Here is a 27,994-nt window from a genome sequence, read left to right as displayed (position 1 = left end):
TACTATATAAAAGTTAAGCATCCAGGTGTCAATTAAAATGGAGTTCAGATTGCTAGCAAAAAACCAATGTCATGAGCTTTCAAAACGGAGCCGATAAAACGACAATTTTGTATAGGCTGCAGGTTTTTATTCATCTTGCAAAATGTGATATGCTCTAGATGTTTTTGTTACATACCTAACTAGAATAAGCTTTACTGTAGCTGTTTTAGAAATGAAGGTTCCGAAAACAAATAATGAATAGCATGAAATTATTCTGCTCGAGTCTCTAGCCGAGATCTAAAATTATCAAATTATTATGATCCGATGCCCCATTCGTTTTAAAGCTCTGAGGAACATCTTGCAACTTCAATTGCCCTTCAAAATTTCTCTCCAATCAATCTCTGTGTTTATGTGTTATTGTTGTTACTCTCTGGTCATAGAAGAATCTTTGTCTGTGAGCACATGTGTCATCTCTTCTCTCTCTCTCTCTCTTTTCCTGTTTTCTATCTTTCCCAAAGTTCAATCCTCATCTTCGTCGTGTTTTTTCTCTGAATCATCTGACTTTTTTCCCAGTTTTTTTCATGAATTCCCTGATATTTCAGAATCATTTCGCAATGCTTCTTCTCAACATCTTGTCTTCTTTATAATCCATTCGGGATTATAAAGGAACCTTATTCTTCCAGTCTTTCCCGCCTCCCTTTTTTACTTTCATTCCCCTTCGTTACATCACCAAAACCCGTTCTTCCTGTCTTCAATCTATCTGTATTACGTTATCAATGAAAAAAACATACATCTCCGTTTCTTTTTCATCTACAGACATCTTCTCTTTTCTATCATTGACATACATTAATACTTTACTTTAATTTCAGAATTAAAACTATCAAAGCAATACAAATTATGCAAAAATGGTTGATACAATTTCTGTTCTGAACCCAATTCATCTCGATTTGTCAGTCGATCCCCAGGATAATGTGAGGTAAGATGTTTATATTAATTAATTTACTGACAATTTGTAAATGATTCTTATTATACACTTTTATGTAATTTCTTTTAATGAAATATAATTCATTATATAGTATTTTATGACCACAGTAGTCCACATGTAACTGTGCTTCTTCTTCTCCGGTTTCATAGGTTCCTTAAAGAGTAATTTTCGTGAATCTGCGGAACGAAGTGCCGAACTTTTCATTGTTAATGCCTTGCCTTTCTTTGTGGAACACTACCATTTTCACTTTTACCCATGTTTGATATCTCTAGACTCTGGCAACTGAATTGCCTACAAAAACAATACAAATCTAACTCAACAATGCTGTCATCCCTAAACATTATTCGAGTAACTCTTTCAAACTTAAATTTTCAGAATCTCCGCCAGAAGCACAACATCATCATCTGCCTCGACATCATCCGACTCTGAGCTAATGAGTCCTAGGGCTGAGGAGCTTTTGAGAATGCAGGCTGAGCTCAGAGCAACACGAACGGCGCTTGCTGAAAAAGATAAAAAGATGACACAAATTCAAGTGACAGTGGATGCAGAAGTTCAAGAACTTACTGAAAAATTATTTCAGGTAAGACCAGTACAACTCCGATCCTGAGAAATTAGCTTATAAAAATTCTCGATTTTGATTTTCAAAATTTCATAAGATAATTTAAATTTTTAGAAAGTTGACCAAGTAAAAAAGATAAGAATGATATTGAAAACCGATGAAAAAGTCTCAAAACTCCCATCACATCTTCAAGTTTACAGGAGGCGTACAAAATGGTAAACACAGCAGAAGCTCGTCGTGAGAAAGCAGAAAAACTACTAACCGAATCAAGACTTGAAGTTGAAGTTCTTCAAGCAGAAGTACGTGCATTGAAAGAATTGATATCTGCTCCAGGAATGGGTCAAAACCATTTCAAGCAGACAACATCTCCAGAACATAAATCAACTTTATCAAAACTATTCAATGGATCAAGTTCATCATCAAAAAAACAAAAAGACGCTGCAAATGTATCAGATAAAAAGAAAGCTTCATCACTTCCATCTACATCAACATATACACTAACACCATCAGAAGATAGAGAACAAAAAGAAGCAAATGCAGTTGAAGAGATCGATCCAATTCTTTTTTCTGAATTTGAATTTTGGAGAGAAGCTGGACATCCGACGACATCTCATCCATTTATTGATAGAGTTACCGTTGAAGAAGTTGAACCATGTATGCTATTCGAAAACTCTGAGTTATCAGAAGAAATAATGAAGGCAATTCGAGAGAATCGTGTTCAACTTGAACCATTAAATGAACTGAAACCATCTGTAAGGATTTGTGCATTAACAAATGCTTCAAGGTTTTGTCCGTATCGAGTAAGAACTGGTGATGAGGAACAAGAATGGCATTATGTTTCGTTAATTGCCAGGAATAGGGTGAGTTATTCCACTTTTCTTGGTCTCGGAACGATTGATAATTTTAATTGAGACTGCCAAAAAGGTGCGCGCCTTTAAAGAGTACGGTAGTTTTCACTTCTCACAGTTTTGCCATTCTATTCGTTATTTTCTTTCGAAACCCTTTACTTAGAAAACGTAATAGAAACTACCTTACTCGTTAAAGGCACACTTTTTTTCGCAACCTGAATTTCAAAACTTTCAGTCGTGCCGAGACCTGGTACCGTAATCTTGATTTCTCAATTAACTCAAGATTTACAGATTGCCGCAGTCTGTGACTTCTTCACGTGTATCCGATACTTGTCCCAAGGTTTGATCAAACCCGGGCCTCGAGATTCATATTTTCACGTTGTAAACTTGCGGAAAAACATGTCACTTGCCAAACTGGGGCTAGGATTTGTCCCGCGTTCCAACATACGCCATCATTGAATTAATAGTATTTTACCATAATTTGAAACTACAGGTCTTTCACACTTTTTATACAAATAAATAATTCAATTACAAATTTTTTGGTGGTATAAATTATTCGTTTTTACATTTTACAAAAAAACAACTATAAAACGGATCATCTCAAGAACATTGGGATAAGGCAATAGAACAACCAATCATTAAGCGGATAGAAATTAAATAAAACGAGATTTTTGAAGACAAAAAAGGAAGGAAAGAAAGAACAGAACAGGATAGAAGAAAAGGAAGAAAAATCACAGAATTATAGAGAGAAAGACACACCTCGTGTTTGCAGCTAAACAAAATATGGAGAATTAAAATGTATTACGAGTGCCCAGAAATCATCTACAATTCTAGAAAATTAAGATTTTAGACAATTTGTTCTGGGCTCATTTTGGATGATAAATCTTCGAATTCACGTGAATTTGATCACTTTTTCTGTTGCAATTGATTCGCCAGCCAATCCATCGCTGGGTCGAGCCCTTCTCCTTTTGAAGCAGATGTCTTGAAAATTTGAATGGTACGATTACGAAGAGCATCCAATCCCAATGCTTTGTACACTTCAGTTTCAGTCAAACATCCAGCAATATCTTGTTTATTGGCTAAAACTGCTAAAACAGCTCCTTGAAGTTCATCCTCTTGTAGCATTGTTGCAAGTTCTTGACGAGAGATTCCAACCTAAAACAGTTGATATTAAAATCCTTACTACAAAAAATAAAATAAAATTTCAAACTTACTCGATCTCTATCAGCAGAATCCACAACATAAATGATTGCATCAGTATTCGCATAATAGCATCTCCAATAAGGCCGTATCGATGTTTGTCCTCCAAGATCCCAGACTTGGAATTTCAAATTTTTGTACTCGACTTGTTCCACGTTAAAACCAATTGTTGGAATCGTGGTCACAACTTCACCGACCTGAAACTTAGCTTATATGGTTTTGTTTTCAGCCAGAAATAAAAACCTGCAGCCTATACAAAATTGTCGTTTTACCGGCTCCATCAAGTCCCAAGATGAGAATACGCATTTCGCGGGCGCCAAAGAGGCCACGAAAATATGACATTACTCCTCCCATTGCTTCTGATCTGAACACAGATATTTAAATTGAAATCGGAAATATTTTGAAACGTTTTGAAAAATAGGAATACAAGTAAACGTGGATTTACGAGCAAAAAACGTAGAAGGCTAGAAAATAAATTCTTAATTTTTTCTTATAAATAGTCTTAAATATTAGCGAAATAAATTAAAATAACACCAAAATCCTCTCATTTTACACTGGAAAGCACCATTCCGTACTTTTCAAAGACAAAAGAGACGGAAGAGATTGGTGCAAAAGGAGCCAGGAAGGATGGACCTAGCAAGGGTCGAAGAACTCTCTCAAAAATGCTCACTGACTATGTTTTTGGAGAGAAGCGAGCACTAAATATGTCAGTCTGTGAAATGAAGAAAGAAGGTTAGGATTTGAAAGTGTGGGAGAATGAGGAAGTAGGTGAGTTGCGAAAAATTTTAATAATAAAGATAATATAAAGGTAAAATTAACCTTTAAAGGAAAAAAAAAACTTAATCAAAATGCAAAAAAAACACTTCATTTTCCTCATAATAATAAAAAAAATAACAGTAACAAAACACAAAAATAACAATTAGAATGAACTAATAAAACAAAACAATTAGGAAAAAAACAACCGGATGATTATTGTCCATAAACGAGTCCCTTCTTGAGACGACTTGGGTTCAATCCATAAGCTTTCACGCGAGAATCCGTCATTCCTTGTCCGAACTTTTCAGCGATTACGTTGTTCTGAAAAATTTCGAGTTTTGAATAGTTTTTTAATTTTTTTAAAACTTTTTTCATGTTTTTTTTTCAATTTTACAAAAGTTTCAAATTATTGAATTTCCCACCTTATTCTTATTCCTCTTTCTTGTCTTCTTCTTTTCTTCTTTTGGAGCTTCGTGAGCAGCTTCGGGTTCTTCAGGTTGCGGCACAGGTAATTGCTCTTGCTTGTCAACTTCTTCGACTTCATTTTCAATGGCTTCCGTCATATTTTCTTCGGGATTTTCAGTCTGAAAGTCAGATGAATATTTTAGAACTAGTTACTCAAAGTTTAATACAAACCTCAGTAAGTTTAACCTTCTTCTTTCCTCTCTTCTTCTTCTTTTTCTTCTTTTCAGCATCTTCTTCGGTGTTATCATTTTGATCATTCATCTCGGCCATCTCCTTCTCCATTTGTTCGTCTTCCATTTTTCTTTTCAGTGATTTTTTCCCTCCAAAATCGATTGAAAGAATTCGTTTCTTTTTGTTAACATCTTCAGCCTTTCTTTGATACGCTTTCCGGTCGAAAAACTCTTCCTGTGATGTACGATAAGCGGTAACTTTTTTCAATGATGCCCACGCGTTCAGTTGACGTTCATCAGCTTCCAGAATTTCATCAGTGCTCAATCCAAAGTCGTTTGACTCGACATCTCGATACTTGAATCTTGTTGGTGTATCACCAATAATATCTTCATAATCCAAAGCATAGTATTCATTGAAATATTCCTCAAACGTCTTTTCCTTCGGATTGAACAGAGGTTTCTTCCTTGCAAGAGCATCTTTCAAAGCGTTCCTTTTCGATTTCCGACGACTATCTGGAAAGGAAGAACAGATGATAAGACAAAAAATATCTTGAAATTACAATATTACCATTTTTATCCTTTGACATTGCTTTTTGTGCGGCAGCCACCATATCGAACTTTCCATTTTTCATTGCAGATTTTTTCGATTTTGGCACTTCTTGCTCATCTTCATCATCAACACTTTCCTCATCTTCTTCGTCGTCATCGTCAGCTTCTTGTTCTTCTCTTTTCAACTCGTCTACATCTAAATTGTCATAATCCTCATAATCACTGTCTTCCATCTGGAAATGAGAGAGTTGGATACGGTAGGAGACAAAAAACAGTTAACTTACATCACTGAAAATCGGCTTTTCGTCCTCATTCTCTTGAATATTCTCCTCAACTCCATAGTACTCATCATTGAAAATTGACTGCATCTTTTTATCAAATTCCTTAGGATCAAAGTCAGCGTTCAGCTCATCAAGAGTTAATGGGATATGGATTCCAGCAGCTTTCTGTAGTTTTCCAAGTTTCTGCTCAATTTCAGATCGTTTCATTTTTTTCAGCTCTGCCAATTCTTTTTTCTTCTCTGCCTTTTCACGCTTTTTACGTTCTTCCCGTTCGTGTCGTTTGTCTTTACGAGAAGAATCTTCGGATCTCATTGATTCAGCAACTGTACGAGGATATTGTTTGATCTTAATTTTAATCTTTTACGGTGTAAAGAGAATCGTCATTATTTTTCTCATAGAAATTAAAAATCTTTTTTCGGAAATATTGACAACAATACTTACAAATTCCTGATCTGGATCCTCGAATCTAAAGTTGAATTTATGCTCATATTTTCTATTGCTGTCAAGGTCTTTTTCATCCTCTTCGAGAGCTACGATATCCTCATATGTTGGATTTCTAGAAAATTTAAAAATTAATTTTTACGTATTCAGGAAACAACTAACTCTTCATTCTCTCCGGGCTCGTAGTCTTTATTCAGCAAATAGTCTCTGAGAAATTTATCGGATTCATCCATATTCTTATCATCTTTCCAAAATTTTTTCAGATGTTTCAACTCTTTTGCCTTCTTTTTATCAGCTTTTCCATCTTCCGACTTCATCCATTGATAAAAATCTTCATCCTCGTCTTCTTGCTCTTTACTTGTTTTCTTTCGTTCTGTCAGAAGATCATCGTCGGCACCATCGTCAGCGTTAATTGCGGCGGAGAGGCTGAAATATTATCCGCTTTAAATTATTTGATTTATGAAAATTACCTTTTTCTGATTTCCTCTTGCTCCTCATAGTATCCCCTCTGCTGAGTCTTGTTGTACTCGGCTTCTTCATCACTTTCGTCGATTTGTCTGCAAAATTGTCCATATTCAGGTTTCAAAAAGGTTTCGTTCAGCATTTACAGCGCGTTCAATGAACTCACTGAAATAGTTTTACTAACTAATGAAGCCAAAACTACCAGGGGAAAAATGAAAAGAAGAGCTTCCACTATGAGAAAGGAGATGTTATCGGATTCCATCTCCCGATGGACACATGCAAATGGACTGGACAGCAGGGGGCACCATACTTAAATAGTATGTATTTCGATGAGAGCGCATGGAAAAAGATGCCCCCTGCTTGTCTTTGTTGCGTGGATTATTCAATGGGAAATTTGTATGTACAAGCTTAGGTCAACAAAATGTGCTCATATATCAGATATTATCTCAATTTACTGATTGAAACGTGGAAGCAGTTTTTAGAAACTATTCTCGTTTTAGAGAAATATTTGTGAACCTCGACTCACAATAAATCTAGTCTTCCAGTAGCATTGAATTAACAAGTAGATAATTTGAACTTTCGTAGAAATTATACAGTTTTAAACCAAAAAATGTTGCGAAAATTTTTTGTTTCAGTTTTTTTGCAAGTTATTAAATATTAATTGACTAACCCTCCCTTTTCCAGAACCAATTTTCGTTCATAATCCTTGATTGTCATTTTTTCGTCTTTCTTCTTTGATTTCTCTGATTTAGATTTTTTGGGGTTATTATTTGGTTTCGATGGAGCATCCTGAACGTCTTTGAAAAAGCCTTTTCCGTTTTCAAAACATGAACTATCTCCGGACTTGAGAGCTCCAAGTGTTTTAAGGAAAGCTTCTTCATGGCCTTCGGTCCATTCCGGTTCTGATTCACTTGACGAATCGTCATCATCAATATCTCCATATTTGTCCTTAACTGAAAACAAAATTGTCAATAAACGAAGCAGAGTAGATAAATTACTTTTCTGCATTTCCTCCAATCGCCTCCAATTGTCGTATTTTTGAGCATAACCCTGAGAAAAATATAATTTTATGTATTTAAAACACAACAATAAATATGTACCTTATTAATCTCCCAACCAGCTCCATTTTGCTGCTCTTCTGCGTCATCTTCTCCAAAAAGAGAAACCTTCTTCTTCTTGTTCATTTTGTTTCTTAAATAATAAAGCTTGTTTGATGAATATTTAAAAATTCAAATTTTCATCAGGAAAATAAAACATTAAGCTTACTAATATAATAAAAAGAACAAATTCTCAAAATTGGCAAAAAATCGAAGAAAAAGAGATGTGACAACACGAGTTCAACCGAGCGCGTTTGCATTAATTTTCGTGGAAAAAAAAACGCAAGTTTTGAAGAACTTCGATCAAATAAAAATGAATTATCTCCTTCTTATAAGATATATTTATGACCAATGACAGTCAACTGATTTATAAATACTGATTTTATAATAAAAAGTATAGAAACACGATTCAAGCTACAATTGTCTTTATTACGACACCATAGCAACCTTTAAAAATTACTTCCATTATGTTACAAAAGTTATATAAGCACAAAATGTACAAAAGTACGCGATGGGGTCAACTACATATGCAACAAGAAGCGAAGCGTCGGTTATTATCACTAGATGGCGTTTCTAGTAGAGGCACAATCTAGCGACTTACAAAAGAGGCGAGTAGGTATCAATTAAAAAACAATTAATAGTACAATGGGCGAGTATGGGGGTGCGATAAAATATGTTCAAAATCTGGGGTATTGTGGCAGTAAGGGGTACATACACAAAATTACATTATTCGTCGAAGACGGAATTCTTCTGGAAGTTCAGTTTGTTCATGAAATGGGCACTGATGTCCATGAGTGGAGTTGGCATAGCCCAGTATGGCATTGGCTCATTCGTCATCGTCATTGGCACATTGAGCTTCTGGAGCGACTCGATTATTTTCTTTCCAGAGGAAAAACGCTCAAGGCGGCCGGAATGACGGTTGACACGATTCTTGATCCGATCGAACCATTTGGCATAGAGGCGCATTTCCGATGCCACCATCTTACGTTCCCTAAAATAGTTTTGTTGAACTGATTTGGATTGGTTGCACTTACTCTTTTCCGAGAAGTGCAGAAATGCAGATGGAAATCATCTGTTGGACGACATAGTTCCCGTATTGATGGAACAACAAGATGTCCAGAGCATCACGGTTCGTCTCCTGATCCTTCACATATCCATCGAAGATTTCGTCCATCATCTCTGAGAGCAAGAGAGGTGGAGCAAAGAGAAAAGCTCCTTCCACAACATGGGAAGCATACTTGTCTTGCGACATCGATAGAATGTTACGGAGAAGACATTTTTCGATGATTGTATCACGGTACATTTCCATGACTCCAGAGGACTTGATGACGTATTGAACGACGTAGTTAGCGAACTCGTTCGATGAAAGTCGGAAGCAGTTGCGTGCCACTGATGTCATGAGTCCATGCAGGAGCTGAAGACGTGTGTTGAAGCAATGGAGCTGGAAATTTTAACATTAGCCCATCGATTTCCAAGAAATAGTAATACCTTCGGATTATCAGACAGCTTGTCGATGGTTTGCTGAACGAGACGGCAACCATACTTGTCTTGGCAAACAGTCATCAGGTTGTCATCGCGACACAGAAATTTGACGAAGAAACTCCACGCACTAATTGGTAACAGTTTGACAACTTTCTGCAGAACGTGGATGGCGCATTGATCGGTGCAAAGTGGCAGAAAATCAAGACTGCTGATCTTTTCGACGAGCTTCATCGCGATCGAGACATCGAATTTCTGAAACAAGTAAATTCTAGAAATCATAAGTTTACTAGGTTATACCTGGATCGACATCTGCACCACACGGCAAGCAAACTTGTCGAGGCACATTTCGATCAATCCGTTGTCACACATCTTGCGGACGAGGCGTTCCTGTTCGTCAAGGGTTGCATGTTCAACAAACTTCTGGATGATGAAATTTCCGGCAGCACTGCGGCAAAGACTGGTGAAGACAGCACCCTGCTCAGTAAGTTTGTCAAAGAGCACAAAGTGCATCTCGTTATCATGATCTTCTGGGAAATGGCGCTCCAGGAACTTGACTCCAGTTCTATCCATAGCGAAATCGATAAGCGATCCGTTGCTAACAACATCTTGGAGAGTGAGGTCATCCCGAATGTTTCCGCTGTTGTCGACAGCCCAGGCAGGCAAAAGACGGGTTGATCGAACATTGCTCTGGACGTTTCCAACGAATGACGTATTGTTGGCGGTGAAATCGGCAAACGACTCGTTTCCAACGGAAAAATCGGCAAGCCCAAAGTCAGCAGGAGTCAAGTTCAATGGGCCTTTCGGTGTAGACGGTGTCAAGGCAGCCAGACGACACGGATCACTCGACTTGGCAAATGGATGTGGCGAGTATTGGAAGCGCTGGTTCCCAGTTCCCATGAAGTTGAACAGAGGAATGTTGGACGATGAGAATGCACCTGAAAACATGATAAATTTACAGCAACGCGAAGTAAGACAAACCTCCATCGAAGGATCCGTTGAAAATGCTGAGATCGGCAGTTTGGTGATCGCTGATCGACGATGAATCCGAAGCTTTCGAGTTGATTCTTCCAGTACTGTCACTCATATTGAAACAGAGTCACAGGAGTACAGGTTAGTATCTAAAGAAATAAATACAACTTCGATAAAACACAATATTTTAGGAAAAAAGGAGATACTGAATGAAATGAAATTATGAAATGAGAGCAGCCGGCGAATAGAAAATTAAATGCAAAATATTCCCGCCGGTGATCAAAATCGGCAGATCAAACAGAGTAGATCAAAGTTTTAATTGATATTTATGTCTGAAAATTAAGATTATTGAAAAAAAACATTATTAAAGCCAATTTTAAGTCATACAAATTGTTTTTAAGCAGCAATAATACGAAATGAAGCGTTTGATGGAATGATTTTTGCAAAAAATCCCTTGTTTGGTCCAAATGTTCTCACAGCGCGAACTACGATTGAGTAAAATATTGGTGTGCGCCTTTAAAGCTACAGTAAGATAAGACTGCACTTTTCTCGTCGAAATTGTGTTTCTGTCTGAAGAGACATTAAACAGTTTTCAGTGAAACCGCCCGAATAAATGAAGTTTTCCCAAAAAAATAATACATTTATTTACAACATGAAGGGGCCACAGAAAAATAGAAATGGCTGACTGATCAGAACTATTCTTTTAGTAAGTCGAAGAGCTTCTTTCTTTCAGGAGGAGAATAGTATGGTGGAGCTTCTCCGGTAGTTGGAATCCGTTTAGTCCAATCATCACTTCCATCTTGATGAGTGACACGACGGAGACGTGCGGCCTGAAAATTGGGAAGTTGGTTTCATTTGTTCACACAATTAACAACTACTAAAGAAATTTGGATTCTTACCTCAGTGGCTGCATAGTGATTTCTCAACTTGAAACATCCACAAATCATGACAAATCCCAATACGATGAGCGAAAAATACATGAACATTGTTCGATGATCTTGATATTCTTCATAATTATCAAAAAGATCTTCAATCTTGAACACCATTCCTTTGTCTTAATTATCAAATTTCTTGCAAGCTGAAAAAAATAACAACCTACAAAAGAGTACATCCTTTGGACGATATTCCAATTCAGTAATATCCTTAATAACTGGACCATTTGGTCCATTTTCGACAAGACGAGGGCCAATATAGTCAATGCTTGATACTCCATCAAAACGCCGTGGGGCCATACTTGTGATTTCTTGACGAACTTTTTTTAGCATTTCCATCATAATCAACTGCATGGCTCTACTATCAGTCTCATATACGTTTAAATTGGGGCTAAAAGTACATGTGTAATTAATTATATTTTAGACTCTTAAGACCCTACAGTAACCCTTTAATATAGAATGAATGATAAATCATTCAACTCACAATCTCAATTTGCTACTTGGATCCATAAAGAAATGACTTTTTCGCAATGCAACAGTACTTATAAGATCATCATATTCCAGTGCCTCACTTGAAATCCGATGCCCATCAGATATAATACGTTCGAAATTCCAAATTGGTTCACCCGAACGTAGATCAATATAGACGTTCCACTAAAGAACTTAAATTGGAAATATAAATTCAATAATATGATGACTTACCCGGATTTTGGTCTTGTAAGGCAACCTACATGCGTGAAGGCATGCCTCCCAGGCACGATTGATGAATTCTGTGTCATTGCCTCTTTCAGCATAATTTACACGGAATCGAGCTTCACATGCTCCCAAACAGGATTGGAAGGGATTTAGACGCTCACGGATTCCAGAACGATGATTGCATCCGTATTGACATTCTTTCTATACATTAGAAGTTTCGAATTTAGAATAGAAATTTTTAAAAATTTTAAAAATTTCATGAGACTCCCTAATCTTTCCAGTTAAAATCGATTATCAATCATAAATGAAAATGCATTATAAAAATTTTGCCCATATTCCATTTCCCTATCTAATGAACACTTTTCAGATTTTTAAAGCATTTGGCTTAGATCGTATCGAGACCCATGAGGCACTGCCACAGGCCAAACTTTTCGACTACAGTAACCGTAGAGTACAGTACCTACAATATTATTTGCACTTTTTCTTAATTTCCCCTTATTGAAGGTAGATCTCTAGGGTTAAAAGAAATTAATAACACTAAATGTTCTTCTTAACAACTCACAATAATGTCTGAGTAATTAGAATGACACATTCCATCACAGATGTCATTATCATTTTCCACAATTACTCCATTTAAATCTCTGATTGTATGAATTGCCAAGACAGTTGAGAGAATGAAGCAAACAATAAATGCTAGCTTTTGGTTCATTCCTGAATGCGAAATTTTAAAAAAGTTGGAAAACGGCGAGTTCGTATCGAGACGCACAAATCCTGAGAAGGATGTACCTTTGAAAGGATACGGTATCTCTTTTTGATTTTACCGAATTCTAATTCTGAACGCTAATAAAAGGTTCTAGGAGTTCTGGAAAATTGGCTGACACAATTTCTTATGATCTAGACAACAAAAAAGCATGAAAAACGAAAGAAAAAGACCTCGGTGCTCGCCAGCTCACGGGTGGCGCCGTCTATTTTGCTTCGTCTTCATGAAGAAGCCGTCCTTTTCCTCTTTTTTCTGCTTCTTTTTCTATTCCGCTTTTTCACCCTTCTTCTCTATGTGCAACAAACACTCTTAAGCAGTACACGCGCACGCCTCGTTATGCCTAATTTAGGTTGGCGCTGAGCCCTCGAACGATGGGCTTTTCAGATCGATAGGCTTTGCGAGACAAAACAACTAATTTATATTCAAAAAAAATCTCCTAAGACTAGAACAAAAAAAATCGTGTTAATAAAACTATAGTGAACTCCTATACTGTTTTGAACATGTTCTTTATGTTGTCGAGAGCCGCTCGAGGATCCTGCTTGTACATCAGAAAATGTCCTTGAATCATTGCTGGCGACAGTTCAGTTTTGTGTTCGGATACTCTCTTCACGAATTCATCAGCAAGGACAGAATCGGAAGGTTGTCGGTAGAATCGTGAAAACATCTGGAATTACAAAAATCTTTTTTAAAATTTAACATTTTGCATTATTTTGAAAATGAATGTCTGATTGAACAGAACCGAGTTGAACTTTTAATAACTTTTAAAGCCAGTTGTACAGATTAGTAACATGGTAACTTTACAAACCTTGCTCAACATTCCATCCGTAGCATTTCCGAAATATTGTTTCCTATCTACGCGTCCAGGACGAATCAATGCAGGATCTAGTCGTTCTACATAGTTTGTTGTCATAAATGTGAGTCGCTCTTCAGCACAAGCGACACCATCTAATGCGTTTAGAAGACCAGAAAAAGTGACTCTGGATAGACCTTGATATGCAGGATGATTGGACATGGGATCTTCTCGACTGACGAATGCTGCGTCAATGTCCTCCAGGATCACAACACTATTTGGTGGTGCTGTATTCAATAGATGGTTCAGTCTGAAATAAGATCACATTGAAAAGACTGTATTTTCACAAACTATTTACTAAAAATTTAGAGTACCATCTGTGGGTATTTTGATTTAAATTATTAAAATATCAACCGTATCACCAAATATATCTATTTAACTACAAAATTGTTTTTATTCTCTAAATTTTTGTTATTATTCTCCAAAAAAGAACTAAGTTGTTTTTAAAAATATTACTAACCTGTCATCATCAAGTGTCCTTTCACTTAGAGACAATAAACACACACTGTATCCAAAATGACTCGCTAATGCGGAAATAAAACTACTTTTTCCAGTTCCAGGTGGTCCATAAAACAAATATCCTCTACGATAAGGTACTCCTCGATCCGCATACCATGTCGCCGAACTAATAAATTCTTGGAAATCTTCAACCAGCTCTTCACAGATTCTCCCATCAAGAATAACTGATTCAATGTCTCTCTTTTTCCTCGGAACACCAAATCGAATCCATTGTGGACCAACAGCTTGATAGATGACAAGACCCGTTTCAGCGTTATCAATGGCTTCTTTTGCAGATTGTTCGAGCATCCGTTTGAAAAACTTCACATCTGAGCCTAACGTAGTCAATGTGACAGTTTCAAATGGTGTACGAATTCCGTCTCGCTGGATAACTTGCTTTTCACGCTGCCTTTCGACTTTGATCCATCGATAATCATGGACGAAAAAATGAGTTCCATGGCCAGGTAGGAATGATATTGATAATTCAGTTTTGCCACTTTCAGCTTGATGAACAACTGTATTCGCTGATAAATTCCGTGTTTGGGTAGCACTTCGATTATTAATGAAATCGAGAAGCCATGGATACGCTCTAAAATCATTATATTTTCTGATGGATTTCTGTAAATAACTTACGCGTCTTCGTTATTAATTTGAAGATTGATCATAAAACGCCTACGAAAATACGTGTTGCTGATTTGAGCTGTCCTCCGCAGAAAGCTCATTGCTATTCCTATTCCCGCTAGACCAGCTCCCGCATTAAAATACGGGTTTTGATTCAAATTGTCATACAAATCGGAGAAAAAGGAAGAGTCTTTTGATGGGCCTGGTTTTTTATCGGAAACGACAGGATTTTCCGACATCTTAACTTTAACTGAAATTTAGACTTCAAAAATCAAGAAATCCAATGTATAATTTTATCGTACTCGAACAAATTGTAACAAAACTCGAGACTGTCAACAAATACATTCATTTGAAAACGAAATAACAAAAAGAGAGTTACTCCTGTTGCTCCTTGAGTTGGAGAAGAAGGGCCTTCTTGTCGGCAACACGTTGCTTTCTCTCGTCATATGTGAGCCTCTTGGCGGTGTGTCTCTTGGATGGCTTGGCAGCCTTCTTTGCGGCTGGAGAGGCATCAGCACGGATGGCGGAGTGGACCTTTTGATAAGTCTGAATATTTTAAACATTGGTTACAAAAATAGGAATAATTCAACTTACGGCAACAAGGTTATCGGCGTTCAATCCAGCGGCAAGGAACTTGGAGAATTGGCGCTTGTAACGATCCTCATCCTCTTCCTTCAAGTAGGTCATGTAGTCAGCAACATGCTTTCCGAGAATGCGGTCGCGGTGGGCCTCAGCATTGTACTCCTTCGACTCTTGATCGAATCCGAAGAATCTGCTCTCACTGTGGGGAACGTTGATGCCTCCATCAGCAACTCCCTTCATCACAGCGAAGATCTTGGATCCGGTGGTGGTGCGAGCAAGTCCGATGTCGAGGACAGCCTTGAATGGAGCGCGGTCTCCCTCCTCTTCTACATTGTAGTCTTCTCCAGTAAGCTAAAGTATGAATTTAAAGTAAGATCAAATAGAAATACAAAATACCTCTTCGTGGCCCTTGTAGGTGGAGTCAAGTCCGATGGTCTTCAAGTGACGACGGGCAAGAAGAAGTCCGGTGGCGTAAGCAGCGGCGTAGTTGGTAAGTCCGACCTTGAGTCCGTAACGTGGAAGTTCGTGGGAGTAAGCCGAAGCGACAACGACGTCTCCTTCGATCTTGGAGTAAGCGAGCTGAAACACTTAAATTAATATATTCTACATTTGAAATTAATGAAAACCTTACCTGAGCGACAACATCCTTGTTTGTGATGCGGACGATCAAACGGTACTTTGGGGTGTTGTACTTGTTCTTGTCCTGGACGGTAAGACGCTTTCTGGCATAGTAGTCAGTCTTTCCCTCACGTCTACGTCTCAGCTTGACCTGGTAGCGCTTGAAGTAGGCCTTGTTTTTAATGACCTTGACGAGACCCATGTTCTTCTGCAATATTATATTTTTAAAACTATCCTGTATAGAAAGAGAGAAACGAAACGATTATCGGGAAGAAACCAAGCTTATTTTCGAAGGAAACGGGAAGTTCTAGCGTTCGCCATTAGCAAAAAATGACTAACAAAAATAATATTACGAGTGAACAATGAAACTCTCAAAGATGGCGGAATTTCAAGCAAAGAAAACGATAAATATTCGAAAAAATCGAAAAAGTGTAGACAGTGACTTTAAAAATCGATAAATCAGTGTAATCTTATTTTTTGTTTAATTTTATTTTAAAAAAATCGTGAAAAGCACTGAAAAATCAAAAAAAGAATAGAAAATTTTTAGGACAACACAAATTTGCTTCAAGTCCGCAATCAGACGCGAGTTGATGGTGTGCGTACACCGCCACTGCACACATAAAGTTTGATGCGCAGGCGCGGGAATTCAAACAGCAAGGGTACGGTAGGCATCGCTTCCAAACGAGAAAACGTTGTGAATTAACTTCAAAATATAAGTTTTTAGTAGGGAAACAGACAGAAAACAAATCGTATATGAATTGAGATATTAAAAAACCAATTTTAATGCAAATCAGAAAAAAAAACACTCAAGAAGATTATCCGGCAATGAAAAATGGACGGAAAAGCAGGTTTTCCTTATCACTAATGGTTTTTTGCACCAAAAACTTAGAAACAATTTCCCATACGGTCCTAACTTTTTATTCGATTCTTCGCGCTGTCGAAAAAAGTGGATTCGCTTCCAGTACCGTCACGCATCTCTCTCAAGTTCACATTATATCTCACCACGAACGTCTTCACTATTAAAATGAATCGTTTCCTGATGGAACACTCAGACATCGTCTAAAAATGTCAAAATATTTGGTTCCCGTTTGTGCTTCTATTTCGCTGGTTGCCGTTTTTGGCGCCCTTGTCGCCATGCATTCCATTGTTGTCGATATTGACACGATGAGAGAAGAAATTGTAACTGGAGTCCATGACATGAAGGTTGGTAATTATGATAAACCTGTTAGTATTTATATTTAAAGTATTAGTTTTTTATAAATCTATGAGTTATAGTCAACTTGGACTCCGAAAGGATTCAACTGGATATGCCTATAAAAAACTGTTTTCAGGTGATGTCTGATGATGCATGGAATCGTATGATTGGATTCACCAAGCCATCTCTTGATTCTGAATCCCGCAGTGCCGCTTTCGCCAGCGTTTTCCGTAACAAGCGTTCTGCTTATCCATCTCAATGTAATTGTGATGCCAACTCTCAAGGATGCCCACCAGGACCACCAGGACCACCAGGACTTCCAGGAGGACGTGGAGATCAAGGACCATCTGGAGATAAGGGACGTGATGGAGCTTCTGGAGTATCTCTGGCTGTTACCCATCATCTTCCAGGAGGATGCATTCAATGCCCACAAGGACCACCAGGAGAAACTGGACCAGACGGAGATATTGGAGAGCCAGGATTCCCAGGAGCATCTGGATCTGCAGGACAATGTGGAGAAGATGGAGCTCCAGGAGAGGCCGGAATCACTGGAGAACAAGGACCACAAGGAGAGCCAGGAACTGAAGGATCTGAAGGACCAACTGGACAAGATGGAACTATTGGAGGACCAGGACTTCCAGGACAACCAGGAACTCCAGGATGGCCAGGATCTCAAGGAGAACCAGGAAAGAACGGAGATTCTGGAGTTGATGGAGAGCAAGGACCACAAGGACCACAGGGACCAGATGGACAACCAGGACGTGATGCTGATAATGGACAACCAGGATTGCCAGGAAAGGATGGATCTATTGGACCAGATGCTAACTATTGCCCATGCCCAGCTAGAGCCAAGAAGCACTAAATTATTTTATTTTGATTTAATTTCAAATAAAATCTTATATTTCAAATTTTGATTATGGCTACGAATGAGTTGATCCGCGAATTTTAGTGTTTCCTACAAAATTCAGAAATAGTGCTAAAAACCATTCTTATACAGCTAAAATAACCAAGTATAATAGTAAAAATTTTTCAGCATTTTTTCAGCATTTTTCAATTTTACAGGCAAATTGTTTGGGGCATAACATTTTTCAAACGTGTGTTTTATTTTTGAACATTCTAGAGGTTCGACCATGCATCAATGCTCAAAACTGCTTTAAAATCTCACATTGTTGGTAATTTTGGCATTTTACCAAAATTTTGTAAAATCCTAAAATTATTTTCTTTTGGGTTTAAATTAGCGTGTTTAATTGAGTGAAATCCTCAGTCTGATGGAATATTTATTCGGAGACTAGATTTTTTAAATGTATGTGTTACCATAAGTATTGGAAATTTCTCACAGTGCCCAGTTGCAACATTTTTTTTCTATTTACGGCAAAATATGGTTCTCACCCCGAACTAATAATTTTCAAATGGAACCTTCTCTGAAAAAGTGTGTGCATTCAACCTACTTTTGGCTATTTATATCAAAACAAAGAAGAGTGGGTTATTGTACATTTTAATAAAATCTGCGAGAAAACACTTGTTTTCTCACAGATTTTTTGAAACACACCTGGTTAGTGACGAGAGCGGGTACCCTATTAATTAGTAAGTAAACATTAATTTAAAAGATCGCAACCGGGTGATAACAAAAAAAAATTTTGAAATATGCTAATTATTATACACTCCAACTTCATTGGAAAAATTTCAAATCTTTATGTTTATGAATCTCAACAAGAAATGGAGCTAGTTCTCATAAACAGTTCTCTTGACCATTTCAACATTCTTGAGACATAACTTTTTTTTCCGAAAGTGACACACATAATCATGTGCTTATCAACTATTTCTGCCCATTTTGTGATATTAGTAACAAAGAAAACACCCACATATAAAGATTATAATGTCTGTGTCTCTTAGCTCTATGTGCTCCTTGATGCTTTAGTACAGTCATTTATCAATCAGTTAGTGATATAATTTGTTGTCTATAAAATGGACAGTTAGGACTATCAGATGACAGTTTTTTTCAGTTTCATAAATTTACCATTTTCCTTTCCCTACATTTCCTCTGGTCTTTTAGCATTTTTCCAAATATCTGTTAATTTTCAGAATGTCCACCAAGAAGCTCGATATGACTCCAGATGAGGTTGTCGAAGGAGAGTATGTCAATGTCGGAAGAAGCAGAAGTGCAACTGCCACGTCAACATCTTCCCGTAAAGATTATGAAACACTTCAGGATTTTTTGAAGAGAGATGAATACTCGGCTGAAACGAAAAGAGACAAATTTAAAACTGTTCAAGTTCAAAGCCTGGATAATTCGTACAAGGGGCGGAAGACTGACTTATCGTTGCAATAGTAATTCTTGATTTGTATTTTTTGTTTGTAAATATTTTTCTTTTTGGCAATAAATTTTCTACCTAATTACTTTCAATAAAACAACTTTGCAATTGTATTTGAATACTTTTCGATCTCATATCTTGGTGTTACGACTAGCTTGGTATACGGTACCCAGCAACAGATACATTGATACCAAACAGAGCAATAACTGAAAACTCATAACAAAAGTTCACTTTGTTTCGTCTTGAATGTAATTTTATTCGAAAAATCAGATTTTGTTTGGAGAAAATCCAAGTTCACGGTTTCTCCTTCGTATTCCAAATCACTTTTCCTCATTTGAACACCCTCCTATTTGGTTAGTGCGAGGGGGCGCACTTGCCACATTTTTTCCGAACCAAATTTTTAGCACACGTCAGCGCCTGAAATTCGTCAAATATAAAATCAATTCTTGTTTTCATTGCGAAATTTTCTTTAAAATTTTATTTTTCAGGGGGTTAAATACTATATGGACAGAAGAAGGCGATGGCAGGCGCAACGGGATCATTGCTAGGTAATTTTCAAAGAATGATTCGTATTAAATTGTCAAAGAAAAGTTATTTTATTGCAGCTGGAGGAATATTCATCTTACTGTTAGCTGGATGGTTAGGACAAAAGTATGGATTACCTCCACCACCTCCAAAAATAGCAGGAATTGATTTAGGTACAACTTATTCGTCAATAGGTGAGATTTTTGGAAAAAAAAATCGATTTAAAAAAATTTAAAATGTTGCAGGTATCTACCATGCTGTAACTGGTGAAACGATCATTTTACCTGATGACCTAGGCAAGAAATCAGTACCGAGTGTCGTTGCTTTCTTGTAAGTTTTAATGATTTAGTATTAATAATTAAAACAAAAAGAAAAGTTTCCAGACCAAATGGTACCGTATTAATAGGAACTAGAGCCACGGAACAACAAGAACACAATCCAAAACGCACGATTTATGATGCAAAACGATTTATTGGACGAAATTTTGAAAAAAATAATAAGGACTTTTTGGTATGCTCCTATTCTGTAACAAATAATGCAACTCAAAAAATATGTTTTCAGTCTGATCAAAAACGATATCCATTTAAAATAAATTTGGATTCTGAAGGAAAAGCATTTTTCGAAATTCCTCTCGATTCGGGCACCAAGAACGTATATCCTGAAGAAATCGGATCACTCATAATTGGATACTTGAAATCTGCAGCTGCTAAACATTTGGGCGTAACTCTTGGACAAGTAGTTATCTCATGTCCAGCTGAATTCAATGAGAAACAACGAAATTTCACAGCCAAAGCTGCTGAAATCGCAGAAATGGAAGTTCGGAGAGTAATTTCCGAGCCGACAGCGGCCGCGTTGGCATACGGATTGCACAAAAAACAAGGAGTTGAAAATGTTGTCGTTGTTGATTTGGGTATTTAATTACTATTATTAAATTAATTTGAATTATCTTTCTAGGTGGTGGTACTCTTGATGTCTCCGTATTGTGGCTTCAAGGAGGAGTTTTTGTAACTCAAGCAATGGCTGGAAATAATCGTTTGGGAGGCCAAGATTTCAATGATCGTGTTCAAAAGCATTTGATTTCAAAAATCGCCGAGAAATTCGGGAAAACAATTGATAACAAAGAGGATATTCAACAAATTCGAATGGAAGTTGAAAAAGGAAAAATCAGGCTGACGAATGTTCCATCCACAACAATTTCACTTAATCTCAAAACAGTCGGAAAGTGGAATTATGAATTAACACGTGACGAATTTGAAACTTTGAATGGCGATTTACTCAAGGCAATTGAACTTCCAATTACGGCAGCTTTAGCTGATGCAAAGTTAGTTTTCAGTGAGGATTTAAAATAAAAACTTTTAGTATAGAAAAATTACAAAATTTAAAAACTAAACCATTTATTTTCAGTTTGGATACTGCTGATGTGGACGAAATTGTACTCGTTGGCGGTTCAACACAAGTTCCTGCCGTCAGAAAAATTGTGGGCAGATTTTTCAAGTGAGTCCTTATTTTGATTAACTTTGAAAACATCTTATTAATTACCCGGACGAAAATTGTCTGAGTTTTACACCAAAAGTACAGCACCTGGTCTCGACACGACAAATCTTTGTTAAATCCAGAAAGGTATGCGCCTTTAGGGAGTACTGTTATTTCAAAATCTCGTTGCTGCAGAATTTTAATATATACATTTTTGCAGATTTTTTTCGTTTGGTGAAAATTTATTTGTTTTTGTTAATAAATTAATTTATTTTCATTGAAAAACTAGAAAAAAAATAATGAAAATTCCGCTGCAACGAAATTTTGAAGCTACAGTACCCCTTTAAAGCGCACACCTTTTTGAATTCAGCAAAAATGTTTCGTGTCGAGACCATGCACCGTAGTCTTGAGTGAAAATTTCGCATCTGGATAACAATTAGATTAACTTTTTCAGAAAGTCTGCCAATTACGGTGTCGACCCAGAACTTGCCGTCGTAACAGGAGCTTCTGTTCAAGCTGGTGTCATCGGTGGTGGATGGCCTCTACAAGTAGCCGCGATGGAGTTACCAGCAAAACGAAGAAAACGTCATTTCTTTACAGAAGAGCAAAAAGAAAACGAAAAAGATCGAACTATTTCAGAATTGTAGCTTCTAGAATATTTTTTTTCCAAACATTAGTCATTTTCTATTTTCTTTTCGAACTGTACGGGATACTCATAGTGTAATTTATTTTCAACAACTTGGGATCAAATCTGCATTGCTAGAAATTTTTAGTGCATCTAATAAACTTTTCTATCAAATTTCCAAAGATTTTTATACCATTTCCCCCTGTTAACTCTGTGATTAGTCTGCTTGTGCAATGTCATTCATTCCATCTCTTCATAATTTATTTTTCTTCTAATAAAAATGGTCCTAGTATTCAGAAGTGTTAAATGTGTTCATAAGTCGTTGCTCATCTGATGCTCCTTTCTTTGGTGTTTTTGCTGGAGCTGGAGTTGGAGCTTTTTGAATAACCATTTGAGAATCGTTCGGAACGTGACTAGGATGAGGGCTTGCCTGAATTCAAATATAGGAACTTCATTTGATACTACAGTGACCCACCTGTTTCAAGTTAATCGGAGTCGATGGCGTTGTCGTCGAGAGTTGACTATGTGAAGACATTGAAGTCAAAGACATTGTACCTTCCAATACTGATATACTTGATGTAGTTCTTCTGGTTCTGACCAAGAATTCATCAGATCTTTTATTTGATACCTCTTTCTTTGTCTTCTTTGATTTTTCAATAACACACGAGAAACGTTGTTTCGGGGGAAATGGATTGTGGTAGAGAATGTGCTGGAAATTAGAATTTAGAGATACGTGCATGAATTGGAAGCTAATCTGTAGACTATTATTCATTCTCAATATTATTTTTTACAAAAGATATTCACATCAAAGTAGCACGTTGCTTAAGTATTCAGAAGAATTGACTTCCAGGAGGCACGGGTATTTTATTTTAGAAAGGAGCGACTTTATTATGAGCCACCAATAGAAAAGCATGGCACATCTTTAAGATATAAAGTTCTCGCAATTTCTGGTCTATCAGCTGGGGAACTATATGAGTATGTACACATGTAAGATATCTCGCACCGAACCTATTTACTGTACTCACATAAAATTCCAAACTGACTACACCGTGCAGGTATAATCTAGATGACCTTTTTTGCCAATTTTAATTATTAGACATACGATAATTATTACAAAATTGTTTTCTTTGATCTTTGTTCTTTGAATCTTGAAAAGATCGAAGTACCTCCATATAAAATCGTTTTGCTTTTTCACAAGCATTACGAAGCGATTTCCGATTATCAGCCGAATTGAACGCAGCTTCAAAATATTTTGAATCGACTAATTCTGTAGCAGTTCGACGAGAAACTTCACTGATTGCAAATGAAACAAAATTCCTTCCATTTTCCGATTGGCAACATGTTACAGTCATTCTTTGAGGATCACAAGATGCATCAGCAAGATAATTGTTCACACAATTATACGACATCTGAACAAGAATCCATTTGATTTTTGAATTTTCAGTTTGCAAAATAAACGTTTCAAAATCCGTCTAACTCACAGTGAAAGAAGTAGGATCTTCAATTTTTCGAGTTGCCACAGCTCCATTTTTTGTAAAAATCACTTTTTGTGAATTAGTCTTCATACAAGTTGGCATTTTTAGAAATCGTAAGTACAGAAATAAATTTTTAAAAAACGAACCAGAAGCGGTTGAGCAAAACGTGAAAATTTAAATAGGATAATTTAATATTTTTCAAATTTTTGGTAAATTGCCAAATTTTCCAAAAAAAAAAACGCAATTGAAGTATAAAGCTCGTAGAAAATATGTTTTTGTCAATTTCCTAAAATATGTCCTAAAATATCCTAAAACTAAATAAATCTAAATTTTTCAGCAGCTTCAGTAGAGACTGCAACATCTAATGAGATCTTCGTTGGTGACTACAATGCTCATAATCAGTTCAATCCAAGTTTTTTTAAAACTTAAGCAGGAGCTGAGGCAACAAAAACAGTTGTGTAAAAGTCATGAATATTTAGGTTGTCGGGGGGTTCAATCCATAACTAACTTACCATGTTTTGATATACTTCCTTTCCCCTCAAACTACACGAATGTATTTTATGATAGTTTTTGTAGTGTAATAACTTCTAATAACTTGTCTAATAACTTGTATCTTACTTGTTTCTGCTTTTATTATTAATACATTATAATAAATTCAAAAACAAATTTGTTCAACTTTTAAGTAGGGAAAAATTGAATAATTACCAAATTGAATAGACACACTAGTTGTCAATAGATTAGTAGGTCTGGAACAAATTGGTAAACTGTACATATAGTAAACCATATATAATAAATATATTTACTAACCAGCTCATGAATGTAATTTTAATTCAATGTTTAAAATTAATAAAACTTATCTAAATTGTTTTCATGCCCGTTTTTTAGTATACTCACTTACTACAACTCTTATCTTATCTACTACAATAACCTACAACTTAACTCTTATTTGTCTCCATTTTCCCGCTCCTCTGTCTCGATATGTTCCGTTTTCTCCAAAACTGCAAAATTGTATGTTTGTCAGTGTCTCCACCATTACACCACCGTCTCAACCCTGCAAGACCGGTGCATACACGCTCCGTCGACGGCCACGCGGTTGGTTATTGCCTGCGTAGCGACCCACACACAGTGATGGGATACCGAGTTCAACCGTATTTACGTAAGACCTTCGCAACTGTTTAGGCAACTTTTGAAAGTCTTTTTTTGAAAAGTTTCAGACTGTTTTCTTGTGATTTTCAAGACAAAACTGTGTAAGTATTAGGGAATGCTTGGTTTTTGTCTTAGATATAGTATCTACCTACAATATGCTAAGTTGATATGATAAATTATTGATTGATGATGTTTTTTCTATTTGTCATCATTTTTAGGTTATTATGGTTTAAATCAATTTAGATACATTCAATTTGCTGACTTTTTTGAAATGGCTGTAAAAACTAGTAGATTTATCAAATTGGATCTAGGTCCCCATTTCTTAAGGACTATGTATTTGACGCTTTACTATATTTTTTCTGGTTTTTATTTATTCTTAAATATTGTTATCATTTAAAAAATTAACTTGTGCGTTGTAGGGTACCAATATGTCTGACGATCATCACGACGACGAGCACTTCCACACCGGAGACTCTGGAGCTGCTGCCACATTCCCAAAGCAGTGCTCTGCTCTCCGTAAGAACGAGCATGTCATGATCAAGGGACGCCCATGCAAGGTTCGCTTTGTTTTAAAATGTTGAAAAATTAAATAAACTTAGAAGATGTTTTGTGAAAAAGTGCGATGAATGACTTGGATAAGTTTCGGCTGAAACTTGGTGATGCCAACTTTTTAAAACTGCTGAGCACTTTTTCTCAAACAAAAACCCAATAAATATGAAAGAACTATATATATAGTTATATAAACTATTCACTCATAGTTTTTTACAAAAACTGAAAGCTTACCAAATTGATAATTAATTCCAAAACAAAAAACTCCTGAAATTATTTAGCTCACAAAATACCCAGATAAGATGATATGATTTAATCCTAAAAACTGTTAGTCTAAACATTAGATAGGCCAGATATTTATATTCTCAGAGGCGAGTGAAGAGGCGGATCAGAGACACCCCGCCATGCTTTTACCGGAAGGAAATTCTAAGACAGTTAATTTGAATTTTAGTTCTAATTTAAATATTAACATTTTAAAATTGCAAAAAATATTTGAGGAATAAAAAAAAAGTATACATACAATCGTAGCACCATGCTTCTAGAATGTGGACAAATCAACTTTGCGTAACCATAAAAGTTATCTGAAAGTTGTAGATCGTCGAAATGTCGACCTCCAAGACCGGAAAGCACGGTCACGCTAAGGTCCACATGGTCGCCATCGACATCTTCACCAGCAAGAAGCTTGAAGATATCTGTCCATCCACCCACAACATGGATGTTCCAGTCGTCAAGCGTCGTGAGTACTTGGTAGGTTTTCCAAAATTTCATATTGCTAAACTATCACTAAATTTTTATTCAATTTTCAATATGCTTGTTCTTTCAGTTGATGGCCATCGATGACGGATATTGCTCCCTCATGGACCCAGAGTCCTGCGAGCAAAAGGATGACCTCAAGCTTCCCGATACTGAGCTCGGACAACAGATCCGTGATGCTTATGAGAAGGACGAGGGATCCGTTTTGGTCCAAGTTGTCTCTGCTATCGGAGAAGAGGCTATCCTCGGATGGAAGGTCAGCACCAAGGAATAAATCGTCAAAGGAACCCCCTGCCAACTGCTCATGAATCCTGATTCCCCCGTTCCACCCCGCAAAACTTTCACTGTATGAATGGTGCTGCTTGACATTCCATTCCAGAATTCAAGTATAACCCATCATCAAGTGCTCGTGTTATTTTTCTTGTTTTCATTAACTTTTTTTTTTGCTTTTTTTCAAAACATAACTGAGAATTTAATTTCAAATAAATTATCAGAAAATTTTGGTTTCCATTTTATTTAAAAACTATCAATCCACCTCCATGAATTCACTCGTTTTTTCTTTTGCCTTCTTGTTCCATCATCATCCGTAGGTAATTTGTTTCTGTTCCATCATCTCACACACTCTCTCTTATACACGCACAACAATTGACTAAATTTGATTTATAAATGAAGTTGCACGGAGAGTTGCTTTTCGATTCACTTTCATTTGATTCTGAATCTAGGAATAGTTGAAGAGAAAAGAAGCGATTTCATTTCCGGTACTGGGAGATATCTGACCAGAATCTTAGTCAGATGCTTCTTTTGTTTTTCGATTGACTAGGAAATATGTTACTAAAGAATAATTCCTAGAGTTTTTAAGTTTTTCAGTTCTAAACGCTTTCCTATAAACGCAATCCTGGAAATGTTTAATGACTCGTAAAGCAACCGTTTTTGACAAGAGACACCTGTGATTTATACGTTTTTCAAGCTTCATCAAAATAGTGCCTAGAATTTCCATTCGTTCTTTCAACTTTCAGTCTGAAAAGAAACATATCGATGTATCTTGTTAGGTTATTTTGGCTCACTTTTATAAAAATATCTTCACTTACTGGAACGGTCATATTGTTTTTTTGCGTACTTATACCTTTCTCTGCTTGACTTCAAAACTTAATTTTAACAAAAACAAGAGGCGTGGAAAACTTTAAAAGCTTCTTGGTAACAACTCGACCTTTCTAATGGGATTTTAAAGTCTAGACACGTGTTTACCAATTATCAGCATACTTGTTGTATTGTCTATTTTAGTTTATAAATTAGTTCAAGAATAAGGTTCAATGTTTTTGAAATTGACGCTGTTTTCATTTTTGATTTGACAGCTTTCAAGGGCACGTTACCAGCTTTTCCAAACCGAGCTGTAGAAATCTGCCAATGGTGCACTAAAAAACTTTCTACAAGTATCGTGCTGAATTTCTTAACTTCTGTAACTGAAACCTCGTTTGTATGAACAAAAACTTAGTTAAGACCGTGTAATAGTTCAAATTGAGTTTGCATTGTTGATTCGCATCAGAAATTTAAAACAAGCATATCAGGCATTGAATATAATTTGCAAATTTCAGAATCGCCGCTCAAAATATCTGAAAAAAGAATATGACGGATCAAAGAATAAATAAAGAGAAAATGGGCGTGGCTGAGCCGTCTCATATTCACTCATTTCCCGACGGACCGCCCGTTCCTTTTTCTCTTCAACAAAATTGTCCTCGTTCGTTTCGTCTTCCACCCGTCAAAAATAGAATAACAACCACTATCGCCGTGTCGTCACTTTTCAATTTTTTAGTCGTTAGTAGTTTTAAAAAATGACATGTAAAAGCTTTCTTTGACATGGTTTTAGATATATGTTTCTCTTTTTATGTTTTCAATTTTGAATTTTCGCTTGAATGATTTTCTTCTTTTTGTTTCAAATTGAACACGAATCTGCTTTTTTTGAGGTGGACACCAGACGCGAGAAATCGAATACTACTTGAAAAAATATAAATTTCTTTTGGTTTCTTATTCATCACCTAGTTTTTAAATGAGTTGTTTTTTTGTATTTGAAAACAATAACACATAAATTATTAGCTTTGTTAAAGAAACGTTCAATCCGGTTAATTTTCCCGTGTTTTCTAGAG

General features: G+C 36.5%; 12 protein-coding genes and 5 non-coding genes across 17 annotated transcripts; 7 read left to right on the top strand and 10 right to left on the bottom strand.

The window, feature by feature from the left end:
• Positions 1 to 848: 848 nt before the first annotated feature.
• On the top strand, positions 849 to 2,901 carry rabi-1 (GDP/GTP exchange factor Sec2 N-terminal domain-containing protein). The gene is made up of 4 exons (NM_063416.5): positions 849 to 955; positions 1,340 to 1,544; positions 1,724 to 2,383; positions 2,663 to 2,901. Exons 1-4 carry the CDS (start codon positions 885 to 887, stop codon positions 2,828 to 2,830), a joined length of 1,104 nt encoding a protein of 367 aa, NP_495817.3. The 5' UTR covers positions 849 to 884; the 3' UTR covers positions 2,831 to 2,901.
• Positions 2,855 to 3,935, bottom strand: arl-1 (ADP-ribosylation factor-like protein 1). The gene is made up of 3 exons (NM_063415.7): positions 3,815 to 3,935; positions 3,586 to 3,768; positions 2,855 to 3,526 (listed from the first exon to the last, which is right to left on the bottom strand). The coding sequence occupies exons 1-3, from the start codon at positions 3,923 to 3,925 to the stop codon at positions 3,278 to 3,280; spliced, it is 543 nt and encodes a 180-aa protein (NP_495816.1). The 5' UTR covers positions 3,926 to 3,935; the 3' UTR covers positions 2,855 to 3,277.
• A 486-nt stretch (positions 3,936 to 4,421) lies between these two features.
• F54C9.9 (Protein KRI1 homolog) lies at positions 4,422 to 7,886 on the bottom strand. The gene is made up of 11 exons (NM_063414.5): positions 7,796 to 7,886; positions 7,694 to 7,745; positions 7,366 to 7,648; positions 6,704 to 6,790; positions 6,396 to 6,659; positions 6,234 to 6,348; positions 5,796 to 6,137; positions 5,531 to 5,744; positions 4,964 to 5,475; positions 4,750 to 4,911; positions 4,422 to 4,648 (listed from the first exon to the last, which is right to left on the bottom strand). Exons 1-11 carry the CDS (start codon positions 7,877 to 7,879, stop codon positions 4,541 to 4,543), a joined length of 2,223 nt encoding a protein of 740 aa, NP_495815.1. The 5' UTR covers positions 7,880 to 7,886; the 3' UTR covers positions 4,422 to 4,540.
• Positions 7,887 to 8,147: 261 nt separating this feature from the next.
• puf-5 (Pumilio domain-containing protein 5) lies at positions 8,148 to 10,394 on the bottom strand. Its single transcript, NM_063413.5, has 5 exons — positions 10,253 to 10,394; positions 9,572 to 10,209; positions 9,281 to 9,526; positions 8,827 to 9,233; positions 8,148 to 8,783 (listed from the first exon to the last, which is right to left on the bottom strand). Exons 1-5 carry the CDS (start codon positions 10,356 to 10,358, stop codon positions 8,519 to 8,521), a joined length of 1,662 nt encoding a protein of 553 aa, NP_495814.1. The 5' UTR covers positions 10,359 to 10,394; the 3' UTR covers positions 8,148 to 8,518.
• Positions 10,395 to 10,868: 474 nt separating this feature from the next.
• F54C9.7 (uncharacterized protein) lies at positions 10,869 to 12,591 on the bottom strand. The gene is made up of 6 exons (NM_063412.3): positions 12,434 to 12,591; positions 11,878 to 12,072; positions 11,660 to 11,829; positions 11,343 to 11,566; positions 11,143 to 11,297; positions 10,869 to 11,073 (listed from the first exon to the last, which is right to left on the bottom strand). The coding sequence occupies exons 1-6, from the start codon at positions 12,578 to 12,580 to the stop codon at positions 10,939 to 10,941; spliced, it is 1,026 nt and encodes a 341-aa protein (NP_495813.1). The 5' UTR covers positions 12,581 to 12,591; the 3' UTR covers positions 10,869 to 10,938.
• Positions 12,592 to 13,032: 441 nt separating this feature from the next.
• bcs-1 (Mitochondrial chaperone BCS1) lies at positions 13,033 to 14,850 on the bottom strand. The gene is made up of 4 exons (NM_001027020.6): positions 14,613 to 14,850; positions 13,942 to 14,568; positions 13,437 to 13,731; positions 13,033 to 13,295 (listed from the first exon to the last, which is right to left on the bottom strand). The coding sequence occupies exons 1-4, from the start codon at positions 14,837 to 14,839 to the stop codon at positions 13,116 to 13,118; spliced, it is 1,329 nt and encodes a 442-aa protein (NP_001022191.1). The 5' UTR covers positions 14,840 to 14,850; the 3' UTR covers positions 13,033 to 13,115.
• A 98-nt stretch (positions 14,851 to 14,948) lies between these two features.
• rpl-5 (Large ribosomal subunit protein uL18) lies at positions 14,949 to 16,008 on the bottom strand. The gene is made up of 4 exons (NM_063410.8): positions 15,814 to 16,008; positions 15,579 to 15,761; positions 15,195 to 15,533; positions 14,949 to 15,146 (listed from the first exon to the last, which is right to left on the bottom strand). The coding sequence occupies exons 1-4, from the start codon at positions 16,000 to 16,002 to the stop codon at positions 14,976 to 14,978; spliced, it is 882 nt and encodes a 293-aa protein (NP_495811.1). The 5' UTR covers positions 16,003 to 16,008; the 3' UTR covers positions 14,949 to 14,975.
• Positions 16,009 to 16,362: 354 nt separating this feature from the next.
• Positions 16,363 to 16,504, bottom strand: F54C9.16. The gene has a single exon (NR_051450.1). It is a non-coding gene; the product is annotated as an Unclassified non-coding RNA F54C9.16 (non-coding RNA).
• On the top strand, positions 16,373 to 16,656 carry F54C9.17. Its single transcript, NR_051449.1, has one exon. It is a non-coding gene; the product is annotated as an Unclassified non-coding RNA F54C9.17 (non-coding RNA).
• Positions 16,646 to 16,794, bottom strand: F54C9.15. Its single transcript, NR_051448.1, has one exon. It is a non-coding gene; the product is annotated as an Unclassified non-coding RNA F54C9.15 (non-coding RNA).
• Positions 16,795 to 16,846: 52 nt separating this feature from the next.
• col-38 (Cuticle collagen 38) lies at positions 16,847 to 17,900 on the top strand. Its single transcript, NM_063409.7, has 2 exons — positions 16,847 to 17,003; positions 17,132 to 17,900. The coding sequence occupies exons 1-2, from the start codon at positions 16,866 to 16,868 to the stop codon at positions 17,855 to 17,857; spliced, it is 864 nt and encodes a 287-aa protein (NP_495810.1). The 5' UTR covers positions 16,847 to 16,865; the 3' UTR covers positions 17,858 to 17,900.
• A 47-nt stretch (positions 17,901 to 17,947) lies between these two features.
• On the bottom strand, positions 17,948 to 17,968 carry 21ur-12386. The gene has a single exon (NR_051447.1).
• A 1,110-nt stretch (positions 17,969 to 19,078) lies between these two features.
• F54C9.3 (Ovule protein) lies at positions 19,079 to 19,324 on the top strand (the record flags this gene model as incomplete). Its single annotated transcript, NM_063408.7, has 1 exon — positions 19,079 to 19,324. The coding sequence occupies one exon, from the start codon at positions 19,079 to 19,081 to the stop codon at positions 19,322 to 19,324; it is 246 nt and encodes an 81-aa protein (NP_495809.1).
• Positions 19,325 to 19,795: 471 nt separating this feature from the next.
• Positions 19,796 to 22,222, top strand: stc-1 (Heat shock 70 kDa protein 13). Its single transcript, NM_063407.7, has 8 exons — positions 19,796 to 19,855; positions 19,913 to 20,026; positions 20,078 to 20,162; positions 20,216 to 20,342; positions 20,394 to 20,742; positions 20,787 to 21,153; positions 21,237 to 21,326; positions 21,760 to 22,222. The coding sequence occupies exons 1-8, from the start codon at positions 19,828 to 19,830 to the stop codon at positions 21,950 to 21,952; spliced, it is 1,353 nt and encodes a 450-aa protein (NP_495808.2). The 5' UTR covers positions 19,796 to 19,827; the 3' UTR covers positions 21,953 to 22,222.
• Positions 22,176 to 23,633, bottom strand: F54C9.14 (PID domain-containing protein). The gene is made up of 4 exons (NM_001267231.2): positions 23,412 to 23,633; positions 23,097 to 23,339; positions 22,406 to 22,639; positions 22,176 to 22,360 (listed from the first exon to the last, which is right to left on the bottom strand). The coding sequence occupies exons 1-4, from the start codon at positions 23,505 to 23,507 to the stop codon at positions 22,217 to 22,219; spliced, it is 717 nt and encodes a 238-aa protein (NP_001254160.1). The 5' UTR covers positions 23,508 to 23,633; the 3' UTR covers positions 22,176 to 22,216.
• A 1,337-nt stretch (positions 23,634 to 24,970) lies between these two features.
• Positions 24,971 to 26,354, top strand: iff-2 (Eukaryotic translation initiation factor 5A-2). Its single transcript, NM_001383905.2, has 3 exons — positions 24,971 to 25,108; positions 25,695 to 25,847; positions 25,924 to 26,354. The coding sequence occupies exons 1-3, from the start codon at positions 24,980 to 24,982 to the stop codon at positions 26,125 to 26,127; spliced, it is 486 nt and encodes a 161-aa protein (NP_001369877.1). The 5' UTR covers positions 24,971 to 24,979; the 3' UTR covers positions 26,128 to 26,354.
• On the top strand, positions 25,163 to 25,244 carry F54C9.12. Its single transcript, NR_003409.1, has one exon. It is a non-coding gene; the product is annotated as a small nucleolar RNA F54C9.12 (small nucleolar RNA).
• Positions 26,355 to 27,994: the final 1,640 nt, after the last annotated feature.

This window comes from Caenorhabditis elegans, chromosome II (assembly GCF_000002985.6).
Source record: "Caenorhabditis elegans chromosome II".
Lineage (NCBI taxonomy): Eukaryota > Metazoa > Nematoda > Chromadorea > Rhabditida > Rhabditidae > Caenorhabditis > Caenorhabditis elegans.
Note: the sequence above shows the minus strand (reverse complement) of the source record. Positions and strands in the feature narration are given on the sequence as shown.

Excerpts from the sequence above, each read along its gene's own strand:
- rabi-1 (NM_063416.5), top strand. The coding sequence starts at position 885 with ATGGTTGATACAATTTCTGTTCTGAACCCAATTCATCTCGATTTGTCA. Across the intron at positions 1,545-1,723 it reads TTACTGAAAAATTATTTCAG|GAGGCGTACAAAATGGTAAA; the intron begins GTAAGACCAGTA and ends TCAAGTTTACAG. Across the intron at positions 2,384-2,662 it reads CGTTAATTGCCAGGAATAGG|ATTGCCGCAGTCTGTGACTT; the intron begins GTGAGTTATTCC and ends CAAGATTTACAG.
- iff-2 (NM_001383905.2), top strand. The coding sequence starts at position 24,980 with ATGTCTGACGATCATCACGACGACGAGCACTTCCACACCGGAGACTCT. Across the intron at positions 25,109-25,694 it reads TCAAGGGACGCCCATGCAAG|ATCGTCGAAATGTCGACCTC; the intron begins GTTCGCTTTGTT and ends TGAAAGTTGTAG. Across the intron at positions 25,848-25,923 it reads TCAAGCGTCGTGAGTACTTG|TTGATGGCCATCGATGACGG; the intron begins GTAGGTTTTCCA and ends TTGTTCTTTCAG.
- col-38 (NM_063409.7), top strand. The coding sequence starts at position 16,866 with ATGTCAAAATATTTGGTTCCCGTTTGTGCTTCTATTTCGCTGGTTGCC. Across the intron at positions 17,004-17,131 it reads CTGGAGTCCATGACATGAAG|GTGATGTCTGATGATGCATG; the intron begins GTTGGTAATTAT and ends AACTGTTTTCAG.
- F54C9.14 (NM_001267231.2), bottom strand. The coding sequence starts at position 23,507 with ATGCCAACTTGTATGAAGACTAATTCACAAAAAGTGATTTTTACAAAA. Across the intron at positions 22,640-23,096 it reads CAAAACGATTTTATATGGAG|CACATTCTCTACCACAATCC; the intron begins GTACTTCGATCT and ends TCTAATTTCCAG. Across the intron at positions 22,361-22,405 it reads CTCCGATTAACTTGAAACAG|GCAAGCCCTCATCCTAGTCA; the intron begins GTGGGTCACTGT and ends ATTTGAATTCAG.
- puf-5 (NM_063413.5), bottom strand. The coding sequence starts at position 10,358 with ATGAGTGACAGTACTGGAAGAATCAACTCGAAAGCTTCGGATTCATCG. Across the intron at positions 10,210-10,252 it reads CAACGGATCCTTCGATGGAG|GTGCATTCTCATCGTCCAAC; the intron begins GTTTGTCTTACT and ends TCATGTTTTCAG. Across the intron at positions 9,527-9,571 it reads TGGTGCAGATGTCGATCCAG|AAATTCGATGTCTCGATCGC; the intron begins GTATAACCTAGT and ends TACTTGTTTCAG.
- rpl-5 (NM_063410.8), bottom strand. The coding sequence starts at position 16,002 with ATGGGTCTCGTCAAGGTCATTAAAAACAAGGCCTACTTCAAGCGCTAC. Across the intron at positions 15,762-15,813 it reads ACAAGGATGTTGTCGCTCAG|CTCGCTTACTCCAAGATCGA; the intron begins GTAAGGTTTTCA and ends TAAGTGTTTCAG. Across the intron at positions 15,147-15,194 it reads ACGCCGATAACCTTGTTGCC|ACTTATCAAAAGGTCCACTC; the intron begins GTAAGTTGAATT and ends TAAAATATTCAG.
- F54C9.7 (NM_063412.3), bottom strand. The coding sequence starts at position 12,580 with ATGAACCAAAAGCTAGCATTTATTGTTTGCTTCATTCTCTCAACTGTC. Across the intron at positions 11,567-11,659 it reads CCAAGTAGCAAATTGAGATT|CCCCAATTTAAACGTATATG; the intron begins GTGAGTTGAATG and ends ATGTACTTTTAG. Across the intron at positions 11,298-11,342 it reads TCCAAAGGATGTACTCTTTT|ACAAAGGAATGGTGTTCAAG; the intron begins GTAGGTTGTTAT and ends TTGATAATTAAG.
- arl-1 (NM_063415.7), bottom strand. The coding sequence starts at position 3,925 with ATGGGAGGAGTAATGTCATATTTTCGTGGCCTCTTTGGCGCCCGCGAA. Across the intron at positions 3,769-3,814 it reads CAATTTTGTATAGGCTGCAG|GTCGGTGAAGTTGTGACCAC; the intron begins GTTTTTATTTCT and ends GCTAAGTTTCAG. Across the intron at positions 3,527-3,585 it reads ATTCTGCTGATAGAGATCGA|GTTGGAATCTCTCGTCAAGA; the intron begins GTAAGTTTGAAA and ends CAACTGTTTTAG.
- stc-1 (NM_063407.7), top strand. The coding sequence starts at position 19,828 with ATGGCAGGCGCAACGGGATCATTGCTAG. Across the intron at positions 19,856-19,912 it reads CGCAACGGGATCATTGCTAG|CTGGAGGAATATTCATCTTA; the intron begins GTAATTTTCAAA and ends ATTTTATTGCAG. Across the intron at positions 21,154-21,236 it reads GCAGCTTTAGCTGATGCAAA|TTTGGATACTGCTGATGTGG; the intron begins GTTAGTTTTCAG and ends ATTTATTTTCAG.
- F54C9.9 (NM_063414.5), bottom strand. The coding sequence starts at position 7,879 with ATGAACAAGAAGAAGAAGGTTTCTCTTTTTGGAGAAGATGACGCAGAA. Across the intron at positions 6,791-7,365 it reads TTGGTTCTGGAAAAGGGAGG|ACAAATCGACGAAAGTGATG; the intron begins GTTAGTCAATTA and ends ACAATTTTGCAG. Across the intron at positions 6,349-6,395 it reads GAGCCCGGAGAGAATGAAGA|AAATCCAACATATGAGGATA; the intron begins GTTAGTTGTTTC and ends TAAATTTTCTAG.
- bcs-1 (NM_001027020.6), bottom strand. The coding sequence starts at position 14,839 with ATGTCGGAAAATCCTGTCGTTTCCGATAAAAAACCAGGCCCATCAAAA. Across the intron at positions 13,732-13,941 it reads AGGACACTTGATGATGACAG|ACTGAACCATCTATTGAATA; the intron begins GTTAGTAATATT and ends ATCTTATTTCAG. Across the intron at positions 13,296-13,436 it reads CGGATGGAATGTTGAGCAAG|ATGTTTTCACGATTCTACCG; the intron begins GTTTGTAAAGTT and ends TTGTAATTCCAG.